This window comes from Eumetopias jubatus, unplaced genomic scaffold, assembly GCF_037043125.1.
Source record: "Eumetopias jubatus isolate StellerSeaLion01/CBP00866 unplaced genomic scaffold, mEumJub1_p1.0 scaffold_7, whole genome shotgun sequence".
In the NCBI taxonomy this organism is placed as follows: Eukaryota; Metazoa; Chordata; class Mammalia; order Carnivora; family Otariidae; genus Eumetopias; species Eumetopias jubatus.
The window spans coordinates 45,000,278-45,010,572 of record NW_028274813.1 but is presented as its reverse complement, the minus strand read 5'-3'; the positions used below and the strand labels follow the sequence as shown (position 1 = coordinate 45,010,572).

The following is a 10,295-nucleotide window of genomic DNA, read 5'->3' as shown; positions in this document are numbered from 1 at the left end:
GACAGAAAACAAAGTCAGCAGGTCACCTGGCAGGTTCTGAGCGCCTTATGCAACGAAAGCCGGGGAATGTGTGATGTGTTCCGGGCCCCTACTCCCTTCCCCTCTTTTTTCTTAAGCTCCTAGGAAGCCGTGTTCCAGTTTAAAGGTTGGGTAGGGATCGACCCAGCAGCTCTTCTAATGTGGTTACGACTTTGCTGAACTCCTCAAGAGCGATTCTCCCTCCCCATCTTTCTTCAAGTGAAGGGAACATTTCTCTGGGAAAGGGAAACGGGGGGGGGGGGGGGCGGAGTGGCAGGCTTGATCCAAAAGCGATGTCGAGTATCAGTCTACAACTTCCATAAAGTACTCCCAAAAATGTAACACTGAAGCCTAAATTAAATCATTCCCACACACATTCAACACACATTTGGGAGTCCTTATGCCCCCGGGCCTCAGGACTGTGCCTTCAAACAGAATTTAAAGAGTTAAAGCTGGCCGTAGCTCGTTTTTCATGCTAGCATTTGTGGCATTAGGACTATTTTGTTAACTAGGTATATGCAATTCACAGAATTTCACGGTAAATTCCCCAGACCAAATATTTGGCTGAACAAATAAACAACATTATCCATTCCTGAAAATAAGCCAGTAGAAGGGGGGGGGGATGGGGGGCAGGGTGGTTGCTAGAAAGTGACCTGAGCCCGGCAACCACCAGGCTCCGGATTCGCCCTCTGATAATTTGTCCAAGCGCTAGAGATCTGTGGGTTCCTTTCCAATAATACGGACATTTCGGAAAGTTGCTGGAAATCGGGCAAAACAAATCGAGGCCGCCTGAGGGGAACCCATAATGGGCTTCTCCTAAATGATTTATTCGACCTCCATACCATTAATCAAAGGGGCAGCGACCTGGGGGGCTTGAAGAGGGGGAGCAGTATCCCTCTTGCGGGGAGTTTTGGAGGAACTGTGGAGTCTTGCTGCCTTTGCCTGGGGCTCTGATCTCCTCTCTCCACCTGCGCTCTCCGGGGAGCTGGGGCTTTGGCAACCGCTCTACTTCTATTTTTATTGGTTTCCACTAAGCTGCTCCTTTTGGAGGATTGTAGGACTTTAGTAATTAAAAACAAAAATGAATCCTGCCTCACCCGAACCCCCAAGAGCACATGGAAGAGTTGTGTACATGAATGCAGGGGGTGCACACACACACACACACACCCCCACCCACCACCACTGGTACCTCCACCTTCATGAGGGAGAAACGGACTCCTATCAGCCCACCTCACACAGACTATATATAAAGACACAGCTTTTGCCCCAAACCTACCCAAGCCTATGCAGGAAAAAGTACATACATAAGAAATGAACCTAAGCAGGCCAAAACGCCAAGGCTTAATTTAGTTGCTGGTGGCAAGTAAGAAAAAGCAAAGGTCTCTTCCTCCGGTCCTCTTAGCTTTAATATACATGTCATTCTAGAGAGCCAGTTCTCTGCCTTAATGGCAAGCCCCTAACTGAGGGATACTCAACATAGTAGCATTTTCCTTCTTGGCCAAAAATTGGGCTTTTTCCTGGAAGAAACCCTGGCTCAGAATAGCACATCCACTAGGTATCTCACTTTCTGCCCAGCTCTAGAGAAGGGGAGCTGGCATTTGACTTGAGATTGCATAAAGGACACAATGTTTTCACAGTGCCTCCTTAGAAATTTTGACCCTTCAGTTTCTGATCCCCTTGCCATCCAGCCCAAACTGTTAGAATTTCGAACTCCATGAAGGCCTTCATGTGGGGAATAGGAGACAAGGGGAAAAAGTCAAAAAACACTGGAGAATTCCACCATGTGGCATATTAAAATATGGTCACCAAACTTTTCAAAGGTAAGGCACATTATTTGTTCTATTGAATAAAAGCCACTTCACCACCACCCCCAAATCCTGTACACATACACACAAACACACAAACACGTGCAAATCAGTTTTGGTTTGAAAATACAACACTGGTGCCTATCATGACTGGAGACACCCTAGGGTATCATAAAAGCTGTGATGGGAGTTATTCCCTAGAGTTGAGACTCTATCAATCACCCTCAGCTGGGACGCACCTCTAACAGGTGAGCAAAAACAGAAGATGTACAAGGAGCCCCAAACTGAGTCTTTAATCTGGCCTCCTCCTTTCATCTCACTGTTTCTCCAAGGCATGTGTCATCCAGATGGGAGAGGATACTGCGTCCTTGTTAACATTAAATAGAAATGGAAAACAATTCATCCTGGCAATTACCATCTCTCTACCATCAGTTTACTTCCTGTCCCTCCAACTTAACCACCTCCAGTTACCACCCTCTGACTTCCATCCTGCCCCCAGCCCTTCAACAGGAAAAAAATCTCATTCAAAAGAGATGGGGGCAGAAGGAAAAAGGATTAAAGAGAAAAGGAACAGTGTACCTTTAAAATAATGACTCATTTTATTTTTTCTTTTAATATGTAGTTATAAATATATTTTGTCAAAATATATGATCAATATGGTCAAAACATTTGCACGTAAAGTCATAAATAAGGTCAAGGTGAATGTTTAGGTTTTTTTTCCTTTTTTTTTTTTTTTTTTTTAAGATAAAAGTCCAGCTATAAGGAAGCAGTCTGTGTAGTGTGTGGGTGAGTGGACGGGAACGTGTTATGTCCCCAAGGACTGCCTGATCTCAGCGACACCCACATCCCTCTACTACCATCTCCTGATAATTTTTCAGTACCACCTTGTCATACTCATCCAGGTACAGCATGGAGATGGCACTCAGTTCGGTGGGAACACAACAGGCTTTGGGGATACTGGAGTTGACGGAGTTGACCAGGGTCTGCACGATGGCATGGTTGGTTGAGTTGAGGTGGTCAGCCAGTGGAAAGGGACAGTCCCCATGGCAGTAGAAGGCCTGGTAGCCTGGTGGGGCCACAATCCAGTCATTCCAGCCTACATCGCTGAAGTCCACATAAAGTGAGTGGCGCCGGCAGTTCTTATTCTTCTTCCGGGCCCGCTGTGGGTGATGCTTGGGGCTCCGCTTGGCCCTCTGGCGTCGGGTCAAGGCATGTCCACGGCCATCATGGCCAAAAGTGACCAGGAGGGGCCGGAGCTGGGCCCAATCCCCACTCCCTTGAGGTAACGATCGGCTAATCCTGACATGCTGGCCCTGGTGGGTCCGTGTCTGATGGAGGTGAGTCACCTCGATGGCCAGCCCGTAGTTTGGTTGCTTCTCCCGGGTCCAACGAAGGACCGCAGGGCTCACATCAAAAGTTTCCCACCGTGTCACATTGTGGTGGACCAGTCTCGTGTCCAGTAGTCGTGTGATGAGGTGCCCAGGCGCCACTTCTGCCAGGGGCTTCATAACCTCATAAATGTTTATTCGGTGGAAGCCCTGCTCCCAGTCAGGGCCCTGGTTCACCTGCTCCCGGAAGAGTCGAAGCTCTGCAGAGGAGATCACCTCGTTCTCTGGGATGCTGCTGAGGTTAAAGAGGAAACGAAAAGCAGAGTTTTCGCTGGTCCCTGGGATGTTCTCCAAATGTTCTAGGCACAGTCGAGAGGAAAAAGAAAAAGGAAAAGAAAAAAAAAATAAAAGCACATTAACTTTTTTGAGAAATCGTAAAGTCAAGAAATAGCTTCGGTCAAGAAGCTTTGGGTGATGAGTGCTGAATTCTGCTTACGTAGTGGAAGCCTATTTGAGGAAATAAGCACACCTTTTAATTTGAAGGAGCAGATAAATGGGCTGCTAGCAAGCCAGCAAAACTTAGCGAGCATTCAGCAAGCACCAAAGACAGAAAGTATCTCCCAACCTCCTTTATGTGTCTAATAATTTCCATGTGTCAACTCCTTACTCCACCACCATCAGACTCCCCTTTTAAAGCTCTCTTGGCTTTGTGTACACAGTTTTCTTTACAAGTGGTTATAAAGAAAAAGGGGGGCCAACAGAGCAGAGGCAGGAGGAAACATGCACACAACTACCCTCTCCTTCTTCAACTTTCGAGTATGTTACTAAACATTTCCCCAGTGATCTTGGAAACACAGAGCATGCCTTGTTGATCATGTTACAGAGGGGAAAATAAATTCCAACACAGTAATGATGCTGGTGGATTAATAACTCAGATTTACTTTGGAAAAGAAACATCCGCTAGGAAACATTCAGATCGGATTACAAGGCCCCTATTGAATAAACCTGACAAACACACAGCTGTAATATTAAATTCAGTAGGTGCTTTGAAAAAAACGGGCAGAAAACCTGGCAAAAAAGGCTTTGATATAGCAAAAACACACCGCAGGGGCTAGCCCACGTCTGAGTGGTGTCATTACCCTTCCCCCGAACCCCTCCCCTCTGTCTCCAAAAAATAAATTCAGCCACAGCTCTTGGAGGTAAGCAGCTCTGCTCCCTGGCCTCCAGGATTTGGGGCTTTGATGTAACCTGAACTCTTCCCCCCCCCCCCCCAGGGCTTCCACTGCCCCACCGACCAGCCCTACTAGCCCTCCCCGGCCCGGGACGCTCCGCAGGGACTGACCTTCGTGGTGGAAGCTCCTCACGGTGTTGGCCCTACTGGCGGGGCGCTCAGGATACTCCAGACCGATGCTGTGGATCTGCTCTTCCTCCTCCTCCTCCCCAGACTGGAGCCGGTAAAGATCCCGCATGTAATCTGGGATGACGGCGCTCTTGCTAGGCTGCGGGCGGCGGCGCAGCCCGAACATCTGCAGAAGTGTAGCCTCGAAGTCCCGCAGGAGCTCATGGCTCTGCCCTGAGCGGCGTCCTCCCGCGTGGCCCTGAATCTCGGCGACTTTTTTCTTCCCCGTCTCAGGTATCAAACTAGCATGGCTCGAGCCTCCTAGCAGGACTTGGCATAATAAAACGACCATCAGCATTCGGTTACCAGGAATCATGGTGTCTCTGGGGAGGGGGAGGAGGTGGAAGGTTAAAGAATAAATAAACACCAATAACGAGAGAGAAATAGAGATGTCTCTGCGTATGCATATAAGGCCAGCGATGGAGGGTCAAGATGTAAAACAGGTCAGAAAGATCAAGTTTGGGTCTTCTCCCTCACACACCCCCACCAGCACCAGCTGCAGCCATGCACGGCCTGAAAGTAGGAATTGCCCTGTAATTACTTGGTCTAACTTGTTTACAGTCAAATAACCTCAAATCAGATAGCCTCCATCCTGTTAATCTTTTTTTGTCCCAACTGCTATCTGAGCCATGATCTCAGCTTGGTTTCTTCAAGGATAAACAGTTAACATTGAGGGGGTAAAAAAGGGTGGGGGAGGGAGAACTAAAATGCCATCGCACTCCACTTCAGACCTTCAGCCTCTCTCCCTCTTCCTCCACCCTCCTTCTTCCTCCGCCCTCGGAGCCCAACTTCCACAACTTCCAGCTGGTTCGGAGCAGGAGGGTGGGCGAAGACACAGGGCGGCGAGGTCCAGAGGCTGAGACCGAGAACGTGGTCTGGGAGCTGACCGAGTGAGTGGCTTGACGGTTTATTTTACTGTGGCTGATGAGTTTGAAATGCCCAGCAAAAAGCATCTGATCGCGCCCGCTCACTCACTCCCAGGAAAGCGGGGAGGGGGGGCGGGGGGGTGGGGGTGGGGGTGGAGGGGGGGTGGGGATGGTTCCGAGAGAGACCTGAGTTTTGACAAGCAGCTGGGAACAAGCAAAGGGGCCCTGCGCTCTCCCAGTTAAGTGTGTGTGTGTATGTGTGTGTGGTTGCCCAGAAAGTACAACCCCAGGCTGCAGACCTTTCATCTCTTTAGCCCCCTCTTGCTCCCCTTTCTTGCAAGGCACACGATCTGAGAGTGCGAGTGGGAGCAAGCAGAACTTTAAACAAAACCGGTACGCTCAGAGCTCCACGGCTCCGCGGCTGCCCCGCCAAGAAGAAAGCGACAGCGCTGCCAGAAAGCGGAGTGTGAACTCTGGAAAAAAAGGTCCGACGGGAGGGACACAAGGCGAGCAGGGGTGGGGAGGGCAGAGTGAAATCCCAGGAGGGGGGAAGGAAGAGGTGTCTACTCACTGACAGAAAACAAGGCATATAATAACAGTCCATGATTCTTGACAGCCAATCTTGAACAAACTTGCTGGAAAGGCTCAGAGGAGCTGCGGCAGTGCGTTGCTCTGGATGGCACTACGGAATGGCTCCTAAAATGAATATTTGAATATAATGAGACTCTGGCGCAGACTGGCTCTGTTTTTCTTCCAGCCCCTCTGAGTCACGTGAACGCAGAAACCCCGCCCCGCGCACGGAGGAGCCCGCCCTTCCCGCGGCGGGCGGCGAAAGGGCCCGCGCGCCCTCCCCCCGCGGCCCCGCCCCCTCCAGGAGAGTCCAACCCCCGCGCCGGCCGCCTGAGCCGCCAGCGGTCTGGGAGGAGCTCTGCGCCAGGCTCCGCTTAGCCCCCGGCGGGTCCCCGGGCGCAGTGCGCGGAGGACGCGGTCCTCGCTTCTACCTGCGACGTTCGGTGCCACGGGCCGGGCCCCCGCGCTAGCGGCCTAAAGCCGGAGGACCTGGGGCGCACTGTAGGGGCTGCGCCTCCAGCGCGAACACGGCTCAAATGGGGCCGGGAGCGGGGACGGCGGCGTCTCAGCAGCTCAAAGCCTCACCAACCCAGGGGCACTTAAAAAGGAAAGCGCTGAGGGACAGACAAACGCGCGCGCGCGCGCGCTCCCCGCCACTTCCTCCCCGGGGTCTCCGCGAGGCCAAATATTGCTCGCAGCGACAGCCAGTCACCCCTTGGCGAACGCCTGCGAGTGCTCAGACAAGCCGGGCTGGCGCTCGAGCTCCTAGCCAAAAGCTGCCGCCCCTGTCACGCACCGGGCCGGAGGGGGAGGTGTTAGGCGGAGATCGGTGTGGGAAAGTGGGGAGGGAGCGGCCGCTGGGCTATTTTCTGCGCTTCCATTTCGGAGAGAATCCGCACCGCGTCGGCCGCGGGGTCCACTCCGAGCAAAGCAAATCCCTAAAGAAAGCGGTCCTCGAGCCATTCAAGACGGAGGGGCGGACTCAAAAGGAGACGTCGCTGCGGAAAGGGAGCACCCCAAGTTTCGGGTCTTAATGTCGCTGAGGTTTTACAACTCACGACCCGGCGCAGAAAGGAAATCCCAACCGCGTTCCCAGGAGTCGAGAAAACCGTGAACAGCTTTCGGCCTGCGCTCGACCTCTGTGTCTGCGTCTCTCCCTCTCTTTCTCCAGATTGTCTTATTTTTGAAACTACCACTCCTACCCCCGCCACTTCCTTCCCCCACCCCCTTCCTCCTTTGCACCAGCTGCAGAGTTGCAGCAGATATTCCTTCAAGAATCTTAACCAACCCACAGCTCAAGGAATTACCGGGATGTCCTGACTCTAACGGAAGATGCTACATGCATGGGTGGTTCTGCACGGGGGCCTTTTCAAAAACCTGACCCGCGCGATTCTGCCTAGGCCCCAGCCCGCCCCGGGGTCCCGAACCCCAGACTCCCGCTCCCAAGGCCACTGCACCCGCCCTCCCTTCCTTGAGGCTCTTTCAAGTTCCAGCCTCGGGTCGCTTCAGAGATCGAGGGCTCAGGTTGCCCGCCTCTCTCCCTCACAAACTTGGTTTTCTTCTTGAGGGCACTCGCGGGAAGCGTTTGAGGGAGAGTAAAGAATCAAGCGGTTAGCCCTCCCGGCGAGCCCCGGCTGCCCGGCGCCGCCCCACACCGCCGGCCGGGGTGTGGAGGCCGCGGGCGCCCCTGCGCGACGGTCGGCGCCGCCGGACAGCCGCGCCGTTTCTGGAGCGGCTCTACGGTTTTCCCGCTCCCGCGCCACCGCTGGCAAGGACTGCGAAAAGGCTGGGAGAGCGAAGAGGGGTTTTTTTCAGACGCCTGGAACCCTAAAAATGCCCCACGGGAGGAGCTGTAGAAACGGGAAAAGCAGAGAAGAGCCAGCCCCCGCGGGGCGAAGGGCCCGTGGAAGGGGCGGGTGCCCGGGATCCCCGGACTACCCTCTGCCCCTAGGAATCTCCCCGGGCGGCGGCGGGAGCGCGCGGCGCTAAAACCCGGAGGCTGGACGGAGAGCGCGTTGTGTTTCAATTTCGGATTCCGTAGGATTCATCTCTAATCACGCAATCCCCCCCCATTTTTTTCTTTAATTAAAAAAGGCAAAAGCCCAAAAGGACGTTCGTCTGCAGAACTTTTTCTTGGGGGGGAGGGGATGGCAGGGATGCAACTCGGGGCGCTTGTCCTTTACTTCTCCACCAGAGTCTTCTCCCGACGCCGAAGTTTGCCCAGAGGTGGCCTCAGTTTACCAAGTCTATGTTTTGGGGGGTTTTAACGTCTCACAAAGCTTTCAGCCCACACACTGCGATCCTCACAGTCCATCCACCTAAGCGGTGCCCAGGAAGCGTTTGAGGCCTCGGGCCCAGCTCCCGCGAGGAGGGGTCCGCAGGGACCCGGGAATCCCGGGACACTTGCTGGTCGGCTCTGCGCTGGGAGGACCAGTATGAGCGTCGGTCCGCAGTGCGTCTCGCCAGCGACTCCCCATGGGCCACGACACCGCAGGAAGACGCGTGCCCGGGCGCCAGGCATCCCAACCATCGTCCCTACAGACCCTACACCAGGAAAATGATAGGGGAGAGGCTCCTTGGATGCTGCAAGTTCATGAAAACAGCTTGTGGATAAGGCGCGTCGTGCAGCCTCAGTTCGCGTGCTCTCAGGGGCTCCGGCGGGCTGGGGGCCGGGTCGGGTGACACTCCCCTCGGGCGGCGCGCAGGCTCCGGAGGCAGCAGGACCGCGCTCCCGGCGGCAGAACCAGCCCTGGTTAGGTGTTCTTTCCTCCACCTCGCTGTCCCTCGGCCCCCTCACACTGTCCGGACCTCGGAGCCGACACTCCTTTCTCTCCCGGCCCTCCTGTCCGGGGATCGCGAACGCCAGTGCCCCCGCAACGCGTTCTGCTCAAGACCTCGCAGTCTTTCCCAGCCACCCCCAACTAAGGGCTCCTCTTCTTCCCATCTCTTCTGCCCCGAACCTACCAAAGGTGGCAATCGCCCGGGGCCGCCGGACGGAGAAAGTGGCCTGGGTAGAGGCGGTAGCAGATGTGGAAGTGTCCTTCAGCGCCAGCATCCCTACCTCTAGCACCACCGTTGGAGAAAAAATAGGCCACCTTTAGCTGTGGTCAAAGGCTGAGCACCCCTGCTGTTCCCCCCAGGGATGCTCCCCGGCCCCCTCTGCCCGGCACCCCTCGCCAGGTAGCCTTGCTCACCATAGGTCCCTGCAGTAGCGGGCTCGCCAGCAGCAGCTCCTGGGGACCTCTGAACGGCTGCAGTGAACCTGGGCAAGGGCCGAGGACTGGGGCGCTGCAGGCTCGAGACGGCGCGGACGGGAATCCCATCAGAGAGGCGAGATACTCAGCCCCGAGCAGCCGCAGCGTCTCAGGCTCCCGTCCCTCCGCTCCGATGCCACACTCACCTAGCTTCCGGGCAGGGCTCCGCTCTCCTTCCCTCCCTCCCTCCTCCTCTGCCCTCGTGCATCTTCTCCTTCCCCCCTCTTTCCCTCGCTCTCTTTCTTTCTTTCCTTCCTCCTCCTCGTCCCCGGCAGCCCCTCCCTTCTTCCCTCCGCCCGCGCTCGCCTCCCTTTCTGGGATGGGAGCCCCGCCCACATCCTCCCCTCCAGCCGCCGGGCCTCGCGTGGCAGGCCCGGGTCCCGGAAGCCCGGGCTGCGCCGGAGTCCGCAGCTGCTGCCCGGGCCGGGACCATGCTGCCTCCAGCTCCGGGAAGCGGCCGGGTCTCACCTGGGGACCACGTGCAGAGGTACTAGAAAGCATGCACCGACTAGTCGCCTTACCTTCCAAAAATACCCATGGGAGTCTGGGCTTCCCCGAGTTTAGAGTAACTGCTGCCCAAACTGATGATTAAAACACTGAGTAATCACCATTTACCCCGAGTAATTAGAGATAATGAAACACCTCTAAAATCAGGTTATGGAAAAAGGAGCTGTTGGATTGCTTTAAAGAGTGGCCTTCCATAAACTGTTAAAGGATTTCCAAACAGTGAGAAACAGGCTGTACGCAGAACTGTGTGCTCTAGGAGGTACCTCTTTGGCTATTGAAAGGTGACTTTCCTTCCAAAACATTGTTTTCAGTGTTTCTTGTGGAAAGCCTTGGCGATGACCCTCAGGAAGATGGCCCCCCTCCCACCCCAGGCCTAACACTTTTGAGGACAGAGGTGGCATGGAGACAGGCTGGGGCCATGTTCTTACAGTTAGGAAAGCCTGCCTGCTTATTATAACTCAGAAACCTTCTTAAGAACCACCACAGAGATCATTTTTGTTGCTATTGTTGTTTATTTGGGAATACTTAAACTCAGCAAACTGACCTTC

General features: G+C 54.5%; 1 protein-coding gene across 1 annotated transcript; it reads right to left on the bottom strand.

Annotated features, from left to right (window-relative positions):
• Nucleotides 1-2,488: 2,488 nt before the first annotated feature.
• Nucleotides 2,489-9,390, bottom strand: BMP4 (bone morphogenetic protein 4). The gene is made up of 4 exons (XM_028097806.2): nucleotides 9,181-9,390; nucleotides 5,988-6,112; nucleotides 4,494-4,873; nucleotides 2,489-3,510 (listed from the first exon to the last, which is right to left on the bottom strand). The coding sequence occupies exons 3-4, from the start codon at nucleotides 4,864-4,866 to the stop codon at nucleotides 2,654-2,656; spliced, it is 1,230 nt and encodes a 409-aa protein (XP_027953607.1). The 5' UTR covers nucleotides 4,867-4,873; nucleotides 5,988-6,112; nucleotides 9,181-9,390; the 3' UTR covers nucleotides 2,489-2,653.
• Between the last annotated feature and the right edge of the window lie 905 nt (nucleotides 9,391-10,295).